The following is a 20,027-nucleotide window of genomic DNA, read 5'->3' as shown; positions in this document are numbered from 1 at the left end:
CATCCAGTGACGCTCAAAGACCCTGAAAGAGAAAATTTGCCCTCACTTACTGTTACCACCCCAACCCCCAACCCCTACTCACACTCCTTCATAGTTGCTCAATTTAAACTCATTCTCTCTCCGCTCTCGCTCTCTCTCTCTCTCTCTCTCTCTCTCTCTCTCTCTCTCTCTCTCTCTCTCTCTCTCTCTCTCTCTCTCTCTCTCTCTCTCTCTCTCTCTCTCTCTCTCTCTCTCTCTCTCTCTCTCTCTCTCTCTCTCTCTCTCTCTCTCCGGTGCCAGATTTCACCACACAGCACTGCCCTACTGTAGGTCGGCACAGCAGAGGGGAAATGTGCGTGCTGTTAAAATGGGTTAGCTCTGAATCTGCTCTGAAGTTTGCTTTTTCACAAGGCTGTGCCAGGTAGAACATCTACATGAAACTAGAACATCTAATAGACATTTAAACTCTTTTTTTTCTTCTTCTTCGTGTGAATCCATACAGAAGGACACTGTGTGTGAACAGAGTGAAGTAGATTGGGTAAAGAATGTGGGCTATATGAGGAGTTTTATTTTCTTTAGATACATTGTAAGGTATGGTGCAAAATGTTTTGTTCAAGGTTTTACAATATTCCTCACAATGTGGAGTTGTACCAACCATTTCTGTGAGCACATAGATGAAGTCAAACATCATTTGCCATGAAACGCCCACAGTCTTGAATTGAGGATTGATCTCCAAGCAGCATCACAATTAACATCTCATAAACCTGCGCCCCCGGTCAGACAGGATATTTTCACAGGGGACGAATATATTTTGAAAACCTCTTTTGTGCAGATATTATGCATCGCTACAAAATAAAATACACAATCTAAGGAAAGCACACAACAACACTACAAATTTCAGTCAACCGATTCCACTGACAGTACAGCTGAGCACAGCCACAGCGGAAAGAAGAGCATGTCCTCCACTGTATGTAGGGTTCTCACTTGTGGTTGTTGGGATCGTTGATTTTTGTTACATTTTCTTTTTTCTTCTCTGTGTGATGGAACAGTCTCTAGCGGAGGAACACTGAAAGCAAGGAGCATCTGACGAGTTGCAATTCTGCCGAGGAACGGCGAAACAATCAGGCATCCGCCCAGCTGCCAGCCGCTCCAACCTCAGCCCAACCTACTCCTTCCCCCTTGCGGCCCTGCCGTCGTCAGTAGTGTGTCCTCTGGAAGCCACACCCGGGCCTCAGCTGGAGAGGAAGCGGAGGCCGGATGTCTGGCTGGCTGGTGCGTTGATGCAAAGCAGAGGTGTCTGTGATGATGGCGAGAATCAGGATACTAGAACGCATTCCATATATTTTTTTTTTTAACCCTGTCTCCCCTTTTACCCAAAAGCCCTCCCAACCCCCCCCCCCCCCCTTCCCCATCTCTCCCCCCTTCCCCACCACTCCCTCTCCTGCCCTGCAATGCAACTCTCTATCTCTCCCTCCCTCTCTCTGTCTGTCTGTCCGTCTGGCTCTGGCCTGGCCGCGGTGTGGTCTCAGTCAGCGTAGAGGATGAAACCAGAGAAGGTGCTGTACTTGTTGTTGTTGCCACCGTGGGCCTTGCCCCCGTCCAGCTTGATGTAGACCTCGTCCCCGGCGTCCAGGTGGAGGATGACGCTGTTGGAGGCGTAGTCGTAGTTCTGGTCTGCGTCCTGGGCGATGGCACTGGCACGCACCTGCAGAGAGACCACAGAGAGGAAAGGAAGTGAGTGGATTAGAGAATATTGTTACCCACCTATTGTATTATTATATTGTATAATAATAAAATATACTGTATAATTATACTGTATATTATATCATATCATATCAGTCATGTTATGTTATGTTATATGTTATGTTATGTTATATATTATTTATATTATGTATGCCTAATACTGCATTACTAGCTAGCCTCTGTCCCAGCCTCCTCATCTGCGAAGAGAAGAGCCTGGTCACGACCTAAAGCAGCGAGTGTCTAGGAAGTCCTGAGTGGATAGGATTTCCGTTTCCCCCGGAAACGATATTTTTTGACCAATCACAACACTCGTTTCATTCACGGAGAATGTTAACAGATTTGTAAAGCATCAATGTCATTTCCTTGGGCGGTACTTCCGCCAAATCAGCCATTTTCGGTTGTCAACTTCCTAGACAACCAACATCCCAGGTCTTGCCCAGCGTGACTACTAGCCCATCTGCATGAGCCAGCCCATTGAATTTAACTGCAACTCATTTGTATAAATTGTGGTTCAGTCAGGACCACGTCATAAATAGATTTAACCATTTATTGCAACTAATGGAATACAGTTATGCACTCTTAAGATGTTCCCCATTTTAGTTAAGCAGCATGCTTAGCAATATCAGGGAGCACTATGCAAGCCCCCCCATAGGTACTGTATATAAGAGCGGGCCCATAGCAAGATAGTTCGGTTTAACTTGAGTCATGCAAACTTGAATTGCAGTTTACTTTTAAAGCCATACAACATTGAATTTCAGTTTAACTTAAGAGCCATGCAAACATTGAATTTCAGCTTACTTTGGAGCCATGCACACATGAAATTCTGTTTAACATTCAGTTTAACTTTTGAGTCATGCAAGACTCTGAACTAGATGATGGAGGCGGGGTGGTGGAGGCCAGCTTTACCAGCAGCAGCGTGTGTAGCAGCAAAAAAAGCAGAGATCCAGTGTAGGAGGGAGCCATATGTACTGTAAATGGCCGGCTTGTTGTGGGAATGAGCTGTGATTGGCGTGTAGAAAAGCGTGGTTGAATGAATCATGATAATGAAGACATAACTACTATTTCTATTGATTTCAAATGAACAGGAAAAACTCAAGGGTCAGCCAAACCGTGGTCCATTTCAAGTGGTCTTTCACATGATCTAACATTCCACTTTGAAACAAGAGGTCTACAGAAAGAAAACACCTCAGAAACTCGACAACTGAGTTGACTGTAGAGGTGGCCAGCACTCGGAGTTGATCTAGTGATAATTACTGAGAAATGCACTATACTATAATAATCTATAATAATCTATTATATAATAATCAAGGACAACCATTGCAGATAATTCAATAACACAGATAAGTTCACATGTAAAAGAAAGCAGAAAAGAGACAGGTGTGTGTCCTGTTGTATCTTTGTGTACATTTACTTGGGCATGAGTGGTGTATGTGGGTACTTGTATTACTATGGCCTACTTTTGATGACCAAAGATCCCAAAAAGTATAGTAGAATTTGAGAAATAGACATGGTAATGACCATTCTCCTGGTCCTCACGAGAAAAAGGAAATAAATTGGTTAAAAAAGATTTGGGGAGTTAGGCTTGCAATTAGGAAAATATTCAGGTTAGGGTACAGCGTGAGTGAGCTATTGGAACACAGGTAATTTTTTTCCATTTCCGGAACAGTGACGGCTTTGGGCATACAAGGTTTCCACGCGACACCTGTGATATATACTGTATCCCTGTCATCGTTACATGACTAACCCAGTGGTCCTCAAACTTGTGTCAAGGACCCCCAAATTGATATGTATTTGGCTGCGGACCCCCATCTGAAAAGGTTTTGTGCCAGGGACCCCCAGAAGAGAAGATTTATGTAAAAAAATTAAGAAATCATAATTCTCCAAACAGTTTTCGATATTTAAAAAATATGTTTTGGCTATTTTTGAATAGCCAACCTATACAAAATGGATAAAGTGGTTAAAATGATTGTGATGCTGTATTAACACATTTGACTGGGGACCCCCTGGACCCCCCCCCCCCGGACCCCACTTTGAGAACCATTGGACAAACCCTTCTACTACACCCCAGAAAGTATTAGACAATTGTTCTCCCCTGCTATGCTACCAAGAGGAATACTGTGACAGTGCTCACAGGTTGGTTTCTGGGAGCTATTAGGGAGAAGCGCTGTCCCTACAATGACAGATGTGATTATGGTCATGATGATGGAGTGTTCACAGGAGATTAGATGTTCCGTTGGAATGTGATGTCACTCACACATATATAGCTCTTAGCTCAGTTTAGTCAGGTTTGAAATAATGTGTCACATCGATAATGCCTTCCAACCTAAATGCTTTTTTGCAGCACCGGCAAAGGAAAGCCATTCTGTAATTTGATTTTACGAACCACTCCAATCTTAATGTCTGTCTGCCGCTCATTGCTTTGCTTTTTTGAGTTTTATCACTTAAGACATTGGTTACGTTTCGTCCTACGGTAGCTCTTACTCCCTCCACAACTAGGAAGTATTTAACGCTTAATATTAATACAACCATTACTCCCCCTGTTATATTAAAAAAAAGTGATGCATTCATCTTTATGGCCAGTTTGAGTATAAAGCACAGGAAATTACATTGATTTTAATCGTGCACCTAGCCAACATGCAGTAATGTGTTCCTATTGACCAAACTATTCATGGTCAATTTAAAAGTTAAACTAATTTCCCTTTTCATACACAGTATATCATTCCAATTAACATTTAATTTAAAACTACACAATTTTACATACATTTTATAGAATTCCTTTGGATTTCTTTAATCCAGAGTGGACCCCTGTCTGATTTTGGGCAAGTTCTCATATTTGTCAATATACCTGTCCAATAAATTATCTGGTATACACTGTGCCACCTGTTTGGCTACATTAAGTAGATAGAAAAGTATATAATGGACATTTCCATTCCTACAGTAGGAACATGCTTCAATGTCAAATATGGAACCGGAAGTAATCAATCCATAGGGGCCTCTGTGACATGTGTGCTCGCTGTGGAATCATTCTGCTTGCCATGCTGGTCCCCGTATCCATAGAAATAAACGTCATCGAGTCCCCCAGCAAAGTAGGTGGCTCTGAACACTTAAGTAGGGCACATGACATGACCCATCTGTACTATTATATAGGTCACATTTACAGTATGCGGGCAGATTAGAGAAATAGACTTTGTTAATTTACGGGTTATGTTGTGGACTGGAGTTATTCAGGAATAACCAAACAGTCATTAGGGCAGGAAAAAAAACCATTGTTGCGATGCATTGTGAGCTTATAGATTGTCTATTTTGGGTATCTGTCCTACGACAAAGTGTATAGGGCTTAAGAGGTTAAGATTGATTCAATTAAAAAATTGGAGATATTGCTGTAAGCTGTGTAACAACGGTCAATGGTTTCGCTGTATGCATTGCTTTCAAACATTTTTGATGTGATACCACACTCAATAATTGTCTCGTGTTGTACTATATGTTTTGTTCCAATAAATCTAAATGAAGCCACAAAGAAGGAGCACTTCCAACAAATCAGCTGAAGTTGAATTCAGTTACTTAAATTACTTAAGTAAATTAAATTCCTTTGAAGGGGAAAGCTGCATAATGATGTTGCATTTGTGCAATATTCTTGGATATAAATGTCTTTGATTGGACCCTGTTTGTAAGCTAGTATTTAATCATGCAAGGATTCATGTGATTAAAGGAGTTTCTTTTTTAAATCTTTAATCTACCATCCAGGACTTAATTGAATAAAATGATATTTTAACCAGTCTGTATGGTAAAGTATGTTAATACAATAATAGTGGTGGGAGTCTAGTCTACTCTTCCATTGAGACATTTGTTGTTGTTGTGCCAGGGACCAGATTTATAAGATTGCAGCGAGTTCACTTTGTGAACACTTAGTTATATGATTTAACAGATTAAAACACTGTCCCACTTTTGGGCATGTCACAGTAGGCATTATAGGTTTTCAAAAATGTGCAAATGTTTAAAAAAAATTGCGATCTACAAGCTTTTAGATCGGCTATTTTCACTACTTTTGCACGACACATAAGTCATAAGACAAAGTACAAAATTGGACATACATTTATGAAAATTATGTTAAGGTTTCTGCCTGACAGCAACAATACAGTATGCTGTAGTTCAGTCCAAGGCATATGCATGCATCACCACGATTTTTGGACATTTGACAATAAATGAAACGAGAGAAAACATGGATCTCAACACACTTCTCAAAGCATTTGTGACAACGGAATCTCTTGTGCAAGCTGGGACCAAAATTTACTGGGAACTGAATGATTATTTTTTCTCTGTATAAGTCATTATAACTGAAAAGTTTTTTGCCAACCGCCAACTTTTTATATGATTTGCCTAAAGAGAGCTCTTGCTATCTGTCAGATAGCATCTGTCATCAATACCCTCAATGATTTCCGAGGGTTCAAGTACAACCGCTCCCTGCGTTTGCCTTCAGCTCACTAAAACTGAATGACGAGGGTAGCAGGGCCGATATCTCTTCACCCCTCTCTTCTTATTGTCAATGATAAAATGCAATAAAAAAAAATCCAGGCAAAATGAAATGAATGATTCAACACTAAAGGGAGTATACACTATGATGGAGCTATAGCTCTATAGCGACAGAGAGGGAGAGAAATTGAAGAATAGAAAGAGGCCATTGTTCTGTCAGAGGACAAATCAAACTTAGAAGATGGACTGAAGAATCAGCCACAGTCACAGACAATGGCACTCGCACTGGGATGACTATTGCAAGTGCTGCTGCAAAGGGTAACGTGGATAATGAAAGTGGTTTTAAGGTGCAGGGATAATATATGGAATATTCTAAATTCTCCCCACCGTTGTTTATCCTCCTGATTAAATCTAGCAAGGCTCATATCGATGTGCAAACAAAGCCTCCTATTCTGATTCTGAGAGGCAGGCGTCCAGTGCATATTAATATGATATGATCCGCCCTGATCGCACAATGTCAACACACCCTTATTAGAGGGTTACTATACTTTGGGCTGCCAGCGAGGCTCAGCAGGATTTGTCTTTGGGGATTTTAATGAAACTTGTTCAATAATATTGTTTACATAGAGCCTGGAGCCATCTGACAATGTCAGAGATATGTAATAGCTTAATTTATTCTTATTTGTGTTTTAAAATATATAAATATGGATTCATGTCTTTTTTGTGCAAAAAAAACATAAATCTAACTACCAATTGTTCCTCAGCAAAGCAGTCAAATTACACAACTAGAAAGGTGCGATCCTCTGAGTGCAGATCTTTGCGGCGGCAGGGTGGAGGGGGGATTGTACGACCTACGGTTAACGGCATGAAGTGGCCTCTTATAGCGCCACCTTGAGGCCGATTTGAAAAGGTTCTTCAAATCCACACTCGGCACAGTGGTTGAATGATGATAGACAGCTGGTGCAGTGTTTTGTACCTGATGGTTATCACTGATCTGGTGTCAGTTGTTCAGCTTTTTATCCATTTCCAAATTCACAAAGTACTTAAACCCTTCGGTAATTTGTTGTAAATCAAATAGAGATAATGTTAGATAATAATAATATCTGATCTACAAGCTCATAATGCGTTTTTGCAGAATGTTTGCCTATTACGACCTGCCCTAGCAATGCTAGGGTTCATGTGATTAAAAGAACGATGAGATACTTAATTTCTTCAGGGCAGCCTTTGGCCAACTATTATAACCAATACTTTTTATCTCTGAAGAAAGACTATAGATAGCACATACGGTACTGTGGCAGGAGGTTGAAACTTGTAGATTGAAATGATTCTTGAACTTTGTGCTGTAGCCATGGCACGTGACCACAAACGTCAGATGTGCTCTTGTGATTGGCTGAAGATTGGCAAGGATTATGGATATTGTAGTAGATGTCATGGGAAGGAGTGAGCGTTACAATATAAAACATATAAAATATTTCTCACAAATGAAGTTCAAACATTTAACTTTATTGGTTGTAACTGTAAGAATGAAATAATCTATACCACTTAGATTAAAGATTATGAGCCTACACATACGGTTCGGCTGTAATTACAGATAGTATGATTTTTAATGGCTGGCTACTGTGGGGAAATCACAGTGGAAATGTACTGCTCTGGTCTATAGGTAGGCTAAAGGAGCATGTACTGTTTATATTCTGAAGTGAATTTGATACTCTTGTAAGAGTTTACAGCTACGTAGTTCATCCTCAATGATGAGTGGATCAGTGTGAATAAACTCTCTCTCTCAGGTTGTGGAATAACGATTGAGAACCCCAGACTGCTGGCTCCTTGTTCTTATCTGCACACAAAGCGACTCAGACAGAGAGATGAACAGTTAGAGAAGGGAAGAGTAGGTTTGGTTGTGCATGACCTTGACACAGAACGCGTAGCGGAACTTTGACAAGACAAACAAAGCGTGAGACTGTGTGGAGCCCCTGCTCCAGCGACTGTAAACAGGGTGTCAGGCGATGTCGCCTTCCTTGTGACTCCTTTGCGCACGTCTGCATCTGTCATCGCGTCAACGTGTGATGGGTGTGATTGGATGATATTCTGTGTGGGGACACTCGAGTTTACTAGATAACGCCTGCCATGCCAAAGTCAAGTGTGGTTTCCTTCAACTCGCATAGTGAACAACTGCGAATGTGAATGCCACAGTCATCAATAATGACATACTTGTGTCTCTAATCGGCTCCAAACATGAAAGCGTGAAATGTTGCTGCATATCGACTGTCACAGCTCCTTTGTTGAGCCTGATTGCTTTCGCAGAATGGTATATCACGCTTATTTCAAACGACACATTACATTATCCTCATCCAACAGCCGCTCTGTACAGCATCCTATGGCCAGCTCAGTTGTCTATGCAACAATTCCAAATCATTACACTGAGTTTGCGATATTTTGAAATGTATTTATTGGGATGGGGGATATTTGGCTTTTAACTGTTGTTGCTGCCTCAGGAATCGTTTTGTAATGTCTCTTGTGAATGGTGGTCCGCTGTGCTGTGCTGTGCGAGACGAGACGTCGACAGCGTGAGTGACAAGGGCATGTCTGGACGGAGGACGGACGTTGCAGTGTCTTTGACAGGGATTGGTTGCCTGGATGTCAAGCCTCCATTTTAGATCATCCAGCTCCGTGCCTCCCCCCCCCCCTCTAAATTGGAGTGTACCTCTGTCTAATTGCATTTCAACATTTTAACCGTGAACTCCATGCTTAATGGCAACTGAGATGTACTTCGTGCAAGACTTCACTTGTAGACATATATGTGCACGCACACAAACACACACGCGTGTTGGACATGCACACACACACACACACACACACACACACACACACACACACACACACACACACACTACTTTACTGAAAAAAACAAATTTACACACACACTGGGAAAATGAAAAATGTATATTGATTCCAACAAAGATGCCACAGTGTCGAAAGGTAACAGTCCTCGCTTGTACTATGGGTCATATTTGTGGGACTGATAGAAACATAATAATAGAAAAGAAATGGCATGTCCGATGGGATCTAGAAAAGGGCTCTCTAAATAAATTACACCAGCTGCTCTATTTGTACCCACACGACCTCCTCTGTTGAAACAGAGTCTTCATCACACAAGTTGCAGGGTGTTATGAAACGTCTTACACAATTCTAAAGGTGAATCCACAGGAGGCACTATTTCTGTTTATCACCATTATCATCGTTATACTTGTAAGAGATAAAATAAAAATGTAAATGCTTTATTGAGGTGCACCCTCAATAAAGCCTTATTTATACTTTGTCGCACATGCATCGGTGTCTCAGCCAAAAATAGCACATCTTTAAGCTCACAACACGTCAAAGAATCAATTGGACCAAAAAAAAGAATGAGAAACGCTGGCAGCAGAGGCTTGTCAGTGGGAAATAGGGGAGGAAGGACGGGGCATCAACTCTGACCTGCGTCCACTCTCTCTCTCTCTGTTGTGTGTGACTCATCAGCTTCAGTCAATTACTGACACACTGCTCTGTCTGCCTCCAACACTAAAACTCCATCATTGCTCAACGTCGCCTGAAAAGGCACTTTTACAGAAATATATCTCCAGCCATTTGTTCACACCTGGCCCCTTTTTCCAATAGGAATCCTTGTAACTGATGGGTTCTTTGCCTCGCACAGCATCTTCCAGTAAGAGTTTCTTTTTTTTCTTTTTTCTTTTTTTGTAAAAAAAAAAAGCTCACATGAGGCAAATATGACTTTCATTATTATAGTTGAGGGTGAGAAGCCGGTTCTCGGTTCTGCTGTTTTATGCATTTTTCATGAAGCAGCCAATTCATCATCTTTTGCGTGAAGGATTGTTGATATCTTACCCATATTCATTTTAAACAGGGGGGGCAGCTAAACAAATTCAGTTGCTTGGCAGGTGGGGTGGGCAGTCATTGCACTTCACTTAACTTGTGGTCTTCTCCGTGAAGTAAGAGAGGAAAGCAGTGGGTATCCCAGTGGATTGAACTCGGGGACAGCAAAATGTCAGTGGCTTGGAGGGAGAGGGGTGTTTATATTAAGAGGAGGGCCATGGGGGCCGTGCGCTGTCTCCAATATGAGTCCTCATTATAATGAAGACAACCTTGTGAGTCAACACCATATCGTGCCTGAGTCAGCCCGCCAACAGCTGAAAACCCATATAGCCTATTTTAGCTTTCGGGTTCACGGTGCATGAGATGTTACAGCACTTCATAAAATAGACCATCTCAAGATGTCAAGCAAAGGAAACGTGTGCACTGGCGAGCCCTGGCCTGCTCCGTCTGTATTTGAAGGGCTGGCTGTAAGTCCAAGAAAGGGGAACCATTGAAAATGAGCGGTGAGCAATCATTTGAGCTTTACAGCAAGCTTTTTTGTGAAACTTCACCAATACATGATAGATTTTCTAACCCCTCACTGTTGCCGATGACAGCCTGATGTCATCTTGACATTTCCAATCTGTGTGGTATTTCCAAACAACACTGGCAAATCTTCATTTAATAGCACCCCCCCCTTCCTAATTAGGCCAGCTCTAATGTTCCACTCAGCGGAGTGTCAAATCCAATGTCCAATTACACAGCAGATCAAGGCCAAAGGTCCACCTCCACTACATCGCCTGCTGATTATGGAAGAAGTGCCATGGTATACATCACGGAAAAAGATATGGTTCTGACTGTCAGAGGGCGTGAGGGACTCACACACACACATGGACGCACGCACGCATGGAGACGCGCGCGTGCACACACACACACACACACACACACACACACACACACACACACACACACACACACACACACACACACACACACACACACACACACGTGTGTGAACGTACAGAAAGTCAGATCAATAGCAAGGGCTAAGCATCTGAGGGTGTCTCTCTCTCTCTCTCTCTTAAATCCAGACACGGCTGTCTGTCTATACCAGACAAAGTCTCTCTGTTCCACCAGGCACACAGAGACCTCTTAGTCCTGGAACCAGCGAAAAAGAATAGCAGGTGTTTATGTGTATCCTATTGCCAGAATGTGGATATCAAATGTCAGTGTATGCCGTGAATTTCTCCAACTCTGGTATAAATACACGTGTGTATCTGGTGGTATCTAACACGCCAATAAGACCATTGGTTGAAATGCTCACTGCTCTAGGCTTCCTAGGTCTTTATGTGGATGTGTGGATGAGACAGAATGAATCAATTACTGTATCTTTACCATAGGCAATATTAACGTTAGTGAACCCTAGTGTCCATATTCTATATCTACAAGCTCTGCTAGTTCCAGCAAAGTATATTACATACAAGTAGCAATACCACAACATAAAAGTACAAACTTTTTTTTTATTGGTCAAACCTTCAAAAATTGCTATTCTACAAGCTCACAACGTGTCGCAAGCTTGTACTGTAGATCAGCTAGTTTTGAATAGTAAAAGTATAAATTAAAAAGCGTAATTGGTTATCGCATGTTTTGTATTAATAATCTAAATCTGGGTTAGTAAGTAACTAGTAACTAAAGTTGTCAAATAATTGTAGTGGAGTAAAAAGTACAATATATGCCTATGCGATGTAGTAGAAGTATAAAAAAATGCACCTCAAAATGTTACTTAAGTACAGTACTTGAGTATTATGTACTTAGTTACTTTACACCACTGTATATTATAGGGTTTATGGTTAACAAAGTATATCCTAAACCTAAATGATAAGATGTGTTCTAACTGTACTTATGACACCTTGTCTCAGAGCAGATTTTCATTAATCAAAACAAACAATCCTAAAACAGAGTTGGCCTACTGTACTGTATATCCAGATGGCTCTTGTCTATTTGTGTTTATTGTTGAGATCGACTGTGCATGCTAAACACGCTGCGTGGGTTACACCTGGATACACACCAGTTGGATAAATGCTCATGAGCTCAGGAACTTGAGCACCACCCCCCCCCCCCCCCCAACTCCATATTTCCCCCCTGTTTGTACACTTGTCAGTTGGGCTGGATGGCTAGAAGGGAAAATGGGGTTCGGCTGAGCTAAAGTGAGCAGCGCTGACCCTCTAGAGTTTAAAAACAGGAATTGATTTGCTTTGAGCTGTGGTTGTCACACAAAGTAAAGTGCACAATGTGCAGTAGTTCTCTGAAAGGATATTGGCCTTCCCAGTATGTTGTTTGTGGTGTTAAACCAATGTCATACAATTCCAATGTTGAATACCCAAAGGTATAGCTCACACACAGATGGACAAAGTTTACTAAACTCAATTTCACTCATTTATCACTGTCCAGCACAGTCCTTATTTGATCACACGGCGGCGTTTTCAATAAACCGTGATGCAGCTACCCCACGTTTCTCTTTATGATGTAAAATGTTGTAACCCTGTTGTGTTTGTAGAGTGCGCTACTGTAGACAATGAACTGAAGCAGAGGAGAAATGGAGGGCATGCACACAGTTGGGGTGGTGGTGAGGTTGGCGAACATGCGTGTGCGCGTGCGTGTACGAGACGTGTACCCACATCTGCACAAGTGCATCTGTTTGTATCTATGAGTGTGTGTCTTTGTGTATGCGCGCTTGTGTGCACATGCAGGTGTGTGAGTGTGTGTGGCGGCGGGGTGTTGTAATTGCTGGGGAAGAGCCATGTGCACGAAGGACGCTGAGGCTTATTAAAGAAGGAGACAGAGTGATTATTCACTACGGCTCTCTTGAGAGACTGACGCTGAAGTCATTGCTTTTAATTAACTCCGAAACGGTTTTGCGGATTAATAACAATATTAAGGAGGGAACAGAGAGGAGGAGCAGAAACACATCTTGGATCTAGTTCAGGCTTTTTTTTAAATTACAATTAAGTAGACTTGTGTGCCAGGGTCTCTGTCTTTTACGCTTCCCCCATTTATTGTCTCCCCCGTAGACATGAATTTGTCATTATTTGTGACTGCCTTGCCTCCAAGGATGTATCCAAGCCAAGCCAAGACAAGATTTTGTGACATGACTGAAAAATTCGTGAAGGGGTCGTCAATATTTGACACATGAGTAAAAGATGAGGAAGAAACCAAAGAAAGAAGGAGGGAATTGAGTCATGACAAACGTTGGGAAGACAGATGAAGAATATAGTACTACTCTTCTGAAAATAGCTTATTTTTGTTTGTTTGCTGAGGAGCTCGCTCTTTGGTCACGCATGAAATGTGTCAAGGTTTCTGGGGACAGGGTTGGAATTCTTTCTTTTGCTGTTCTCTGAGCCAAAAGAGAAAGATGGGGAGGAAAATATACCCAAAGCTTGTTGACGTTGGACGTGACTTGTAAGAGCTCCCGGCGTGGGAGGAGCATACGCTGTTGCAAAGCAGCACTGCAGGGCCTGGAAGTGCACGCCTGACTAAGGCGAAAATATGATAAAATGCTAGGATTGTCTGCAATTCCCAGGCCTCCCCAGACCCGACTCACACTGTATCTTTTTTTGCTGCCTTAAATGAGCTGAGGAATGCACCAGGCCGGCTGTAGCACCATCGGCTCAGCCTCTCAGCACTTCATCAATGACATAGCACAAGTTAGACCAACATTTATAACCATTCACAGTCATTTAGGCCGACAGAGGGTCTGGGGCCCCTGTGGGTGCACCGAGCACACAACCCAATAAACATCACCATGAAAGGTTGTTTTTTTGTTTTGTTCTGGCAGGGGGAAACTATATGTTGTCTACCATCGGCCCTCTCTAAGCTGCTGATAGAAAGAGAGCGAGAGAGAGAGAGAGAGAGCAGTTACCACTTTATAAACATTACACCAGTCTCTGGAGATGCGTGCTGCGTGTGTCTAACTTAAGTGCCTCCACACCCTCCTCTTGGGAACAGGAACAGAAGGTGTTTTATAGGAACATATGTTTGCCTTCGCCTATTATGTATCAATGCTTTTACACCCTCCCATAAACATTATAGCGGACTGAGACATTATGTATAGGAGGCCCTTCGCGCTGCTCCAATTCTTTTTATTATTGAGCTCTTTTTTTTCCGTTCATTTTTTGTATACGCTGCGTGTCTTAAACTTAGTTGACCTCATCAAGGCAAAATAGTGTAACCTCATACTGTAACTGTCTTCCAGGTTCACAGGAAAAAGAATGCTGATACCAACCATCCTGCGTTTGTCTAAAAGTTGTTCTTTGTCTAGTAATGATAGGGGAACCTCTTTTAGCATTGCACATTGAGGGGCCTCTAAACAAATCTGAGCGAATAGCAATTTCACATACACCCATATGGGGCACCATGGGTGTAAATGGTACAAATGATCTTGTGAGTGATGTGACAATGAGCGTGAAACAGGGTTTTGATATTTCATACTGTTTGCCTGTAATTATCTTCAAACATTTGTGGGCGGGCCTATAGGCTATTTGACACACACAAAAAAACACAGCGTATCATGAACGCAACATCCAGTCAACCCCAAATTGGAATTGCATGTTGAGGGGCCTCTATAGAATCTCCAAAAGCGCTTTCACATCTGCCCATAGGGTGCTCCACGTGAAAGGTTGAACCGTATGTCGTAGAAATGCTGTTTCCCCCCACAGCTTCCTCATGTCCTGCCGGCTGCAACCCACGACTGACACAGCCTTGGGTAGGCAACCCAGCCTGGCGGAGACCTGCGCTCAGAGAGGCAACCTTTTTTGATGTATTGACAATCGGCTCAGCCGATCAATGTTCTGAAGGATTATCTTAAGAACCTATTTAGGGGGGGGGTTGAAAACAAATTTTAAAAACCAGTAGTGAACCTCTAAAGAACCATACCAGGATGTAACAGTTTCTTTGTGTAGCAGAGGTGATAGGACCTCAACCATTTATTTGTGTAGATACCACACAGTAAAATCCTTAGTGTTAAACTCTTGAGTGTAACAATTTATTTGTTTGTCTATTTGGGTTAATTTTACATTTTACACTTAAAAGTTACAAATACATTTTTTACCCTCTCCGAGTTAAATTAACACTGGGATCTTATTCTCAGGATTTCAGTACCTTTTAACGCAAGACCACTGCATCCTAACCCTAACCCTAATCTAGCGCTCAATCACTTGAGCGCATTAATACAACACTGTGTTTTATTGTCATTCTTGACACACTTGTAATCAAACTTAAAGACACCCACGTAAGTACAGTATAATTTCACTTTAATATCTGGTCTCTACTAATATCATATATGTCAAGTGTGCAGTCCCATGCATGTCAAAGATGGAAGAAAGAGGCTGTCATACTTGGATTCTATTTATCTTTAAATGTCCACACTCCACAGAGGAACTCTTTGATGTACAATATGGCACTATGCTGCCTGTGTCAGAGGGTCTGTTCAGGTTCAATATTATACAGTAGCCTCTCTTTCTTCTGTACTGGCTGTGGAAGCAAACTTCTCACTGAGGAAAATATGCTATTTAACTTCTATTCTATTCTAATTCATTTAACTGTGAGAGTGTGCAAATGGACAAATTTACAGCAAGGATTTTACTGTGCGTCTGTAAAGGACTGCTTGTGATAATGTCACTTCTTCTCATCTTAAGACTTTTTCTTTGTAATCAAACAGGACAATATTCATGTGCTGCATCATAAATTGCATAATAAACATTATGTACTAGGCCTACAACTTATAATGATGGGACTATACTTTCACACATTGAACCTCTTAGGACCAGATTCAAATGATGAGCTATTTTAATTTTAAATAAATGTTAATGTGAAAAAACAAGTGTAAATTAATCTCCCTTCACGAAATTTCTATCTTTCCAACTAGCTGTTGAATTTAACTTGCTGAAGCCTGCCTGCATGATGTGTTGGTACAGAAGCTATTGTAGTAATTGTACTGGGACTTTGGTTTTATATCAGTGATGTCAAACTTTTTTGTTTGTTTGTTGCATGGACAAATAATACACAGCCTAATTTAAAACGGAACATGCCATAGGGCACATTAAATAACGCTTGTTTTGTTACTTTGAGAGTTATACCATGTCCATGATTTTATTTGTTGCATAAAATGTGCCCTATATTTTTCCAGGTTTAAGTTAAATAATAAATGATACGTTTATAAAGAACCGTTTAGATTCGAGCAAACAAAAAGAAAGCAACTGATTCAAAGACATGCTTTTCAGAGAGGTAGTGTTGAGAGGTGATTCTCCCGAGTCCCGACCGCTCGCAGACTGGACCTCATGATCAGCACCGTGGCCAGCGCCGTGGTCACTTCACACACTGACATCATACAGACCCTCCATGAGGCGGTACTTGATCCACGTCAAGATGTGTTACATCTAATCCAGTGGGTTTCAACCTTTTTCATATCAAGGTCCATTATTTATTGCGCATTTGAGCCACGGGATCACTGTTTGTTGAGATTTAGCCTCTCAGACCAAAAACTTAGAATATTTTGTTATAAGATTTTGTCAAATTAGCAATCCTTCTACATTCTCGAATTAAGTAGACTTATTGTAAATTAAGTTATGCAGATGTTTAATAATATGTACCTCCTGAGAGTGTACATTTTACACGTCATTTTGATTTTACACTCTCGAGAGTCAAAGATCTATAGCCTACGGGTCCATTTGGTTACCAACTCTCCATCATTTAGTTGGGGAGCACCTGGAAACTCCTCAAGGACCACTGGTGGTCCCCGGACCACTGATCTAATAAGCCAAAAATAGATCATGCATGTCGCTTATTAAACGATGTGCAGAAAGATGACGCGTGCAGCGTGCGTGCAGCGTTCTTACTCCTGCGGTGACCAGACAGCAATTATCTATACTGTCTGCCAATAAAACATCGCTCATTAAATTATATCACACAGACAAGTATAGCCTGCAGTCATTGTTTGGGATCAAAATTTCATTTAGGCTAATTTCAACTCGTATAAACACCCGTGCGGTGAAGTGAATACAGAAGTCACAAAAGCCCAACGATCTATATGAGCGATTGTTTCATTTTAAAAGCAGTAAATGCGTGCATTTGCACCGTGCATATAGCCTACGGATCATGAATTAACTTTTGGCTGTGGCTACTAGTATAACAGAATATTAGCCTCGGTATATAGACATCGAATTTTACAAAACTGTAAGATCGGCTTTTTTAAAGTAGCACTTATATGCGCCTGCCTATCCTAATAGCCTTGCGGAATGTTTCTGCTTATATTTCCTTACAACGAAATAATGTCTATTTAGCCTATTAAATAGCCTATAGTCTGTTAAGTGAGTGCATTATACATCCATCGACTCTTTTTGCGAAATCAACAGTCTCTGCAAGTCTGCAAATGAGCCAAACATTTCCCCAACAATAAGGGAAGTAAAAACAACAACTTCGTGGTAAGTAGCTAAGACATTATCCTCCTCTCATTCCAAAAGTGATCAGTTATTATTTGGTGGGACATGACAATGTCACAGCACACATAATGCGATGTGTACAGAGTCAGACAACAACGTCTCCAGGCGCATCGCTGCTACAGCTGTAGGACCGTCATCTGTTCGCTCGGGTCCTCCAGGCACAGCGCAGATGCTGCTGCCTGCTCAACAATGTCACTTTGAAGTTTTCGTGTGATGCTGATGTATGCGCGTTAGAACAGTATGGGCTTTAACTGTAGGCTAAAATATTGTTTGTTCAATGATAGTTTACCAGCTCAAACGAAAGCGCACGAAATTGAGGAGAGAAAGAGAGAGACAAAAGTCGAAGTGACAGACTGGTACACGGATGGGAAATTGTGCGTTTACGCTGAAGCAAAGGAAGCGAAAGTAAAAGTTACCCAGCAGTGTTCTTGACACTCACCTGTCCATTTTTGACCAGGTCTGCCCACATGCTGGTTCCATCGCCTCCTCTCATCAGCACATGGTAAATGAAGAAGTAGGTGCCTGGAATGCTGCAGATGAACTTGCCCGAGATGCCGTCGTAGTTGTTGCCTAGGTTGGTGACCACATCATCAAACTTGAGGATCTCATAGCCTTCGTGTGGGTTCTTAAGCCCTGCATAGAAGGCCACTCGGGGCACTGTACTGTAGGTGGCCGTGCTGATAGCTCCGTTTCCCCCCAAGCCCAAAATCCCAGTCTTGCCTGAGTTGCCTCTGTCCCCTCTGTCACCGGGAGGGCCCACCGGTCCTGGTGGGCCCGGCTCTCCAGGCGGTCCCGGGGGTCCAGGCTTGCCCGGCCTGCCAGGCTTCCCCTGTGGGCCCTGCACCAGCGTGGAGGGCGGAGGCATGTTGCTTTGGTCACTCAGTGCCTCAGCCTCAGCCTGGAGGCCAGTGGAGGTGGTGCTGCTAGCCAGAGTGCCTTTGTTCAGGTAAGGGGTCGCACACCATGCGGCAGGTGCCCAGCATCTCATAGTGGCTGGCGTCTGTGCCCACGGAGCTGACCAGCACGGGAATGAGAACCACCAGCACCAGGACCAGCATAACCCCTACGGCAGCCGCCACCAGGGTCTTCCTCCCGATGCTGAGTCGGGGAAGGGGCTGCGCGGCCAGCGTGGGTCTCCCGGGGGGCGGAAATGGTGACTGCTTTGTGTTGGGAGCCTTCCACCGAGGAACGGGAGGACCCGAAGATCCCAAGAAGAGTTGGAAGAGGAGCGGCAAGCGTGTGAGGGTAAGAGAGAGCACCACATACACTCGACACACCTCACTGCCTCGCTCAGTCACAGGCAGTCAGTCAGAGCGCGCCAAACGCCACCATGCACGACTGCACGTACTGTAGCGCTAACTCACTTTTCTGGTGTGAGAGGAAGAATCAGGAGGGAGAGGATGCAAAGCCCAGAAGAGCATTCAGCAGAAGCTGAATGGAGTGTGTGTGGGAGAAAGAAAGAGGACTCAAAGAGAGTGAGTGTGAGAGAGAGAGAGAGAGAGAGAGAGGGAGGGAGAGAGAGAGAGGGAGGGAGGGAGGGAGGGAGGGAGGATGGAGGGAGGTGGGAGGGAGGGAGGGAGGATGGTAAAAGTAGAATGACAGTGGGTGAGGGTGAGAGAGATAGAGCCACTGAGTCGGTGCGCGCGTGTGTGGTGGTGTGTTTGTGGTGGAGGATTCTCAGGCTTGGCTTTTTATACGCCGGTTGCAGTGGAGCACCCCCCCCCCCCCCCCCCCCCCCACACACACACACACACACACATAGACCCACACCCCTCCCCTTACCCCCGCACACATACCCACCAGCCCACCCGCCCTCCAGTGAAAGGTTGGTGTGTGGTTACGTTCCCCTCTCTCTCTCTCTCGCTGGCTCGCTCACAGGAAGGGCTGTCATCACATCGCATTACTTTCCCACGACTCTCCACAGTCCCTCTGAACCAGTATGGCTCACCTCCCCCACCCCCCATTTGTCTTCCTCCATCCTCTGTCTTCCCCAACAAACCCCCCCCCCCCCCCCTCATTCTTTCTTGTGTTGATTTTGTTTCTCACTCCCTATAGCTTTCTCTCTCTCTCTCTCTCTCTCTCTCTCTCTCTCTCTCTCTCTCTCTCTCTCCTCTCTCTCTCTCTCTCTCTCTCTCTCTCTCTCTCTCTCGTCTCTCTCTCTCTCTCTCTCTCCTCTCTCTCTCTCCTTCCCCCTCTCAATCAGCACCCAGCCTCTAAAAATATAGACAGAGCTGGAACTTGCCCTTTTTTTCCCTGGAGATGGATCTCACAGCACAAATGTGTACCTTTGTGTGTGCAACACAACCCATTTAAACAAACTCATTCCATCAACACCCTAAACCACGCTTAATAGAACTAACCATAGTCAACAGCTCCAATGCTACTTGTATAGTGTGTGTCTGGCAGGAGGTATGTCATGAAGGTCAAGGGGGCACAGGGGTAGAATCCACTTGCAGGGGCTAGCGGAGGGGCATTACAGTATACGCTATCTGC

General features: G+C 43.2%; 1 protein-coding gene across 1 annotated transcript; it reads right to left on the bottom strand.

The window, feature by feature from the left end:
• Window positions 1-1,504: 1,504 nt before the first annotated feature.
• Window positions 1,505-18,667, bottom strand: c1ql1l2 (complement component 1, q subcomponent-like 1-like 2; the record flags this gene model as incomplete). Its single annotated transcript, XM_080447508.1, is given in 3 exon segments — window positions 1,505-1,684; window positions 17,974-18,486; window positions 18,488-18,667. Coding segments are annotated over 3 exon segments (798 nt in total). The 5' UTR covers window positions 18,593-18,667.
• Window positions 18,668-20,027: the final 1,360 nt, after the last annotated feature.

This window comes from Gymnoscopelus braueri, assembly GCF_963280865.1.
Source record: "Gymnoscopelus braueri genome assembly, chromosome: 13".
Taxonomy (NCBI): domain Eukaryota; kingdom Metazoa; phylum Chordata; class Actinopteri; order Myctophiformes; family Myctophidae; genus Gymnoscopelus; species Gymnoscopelus braueri.
This window is presented reverse-complemented; position numbering and strand designations above follow the sequence as displayed.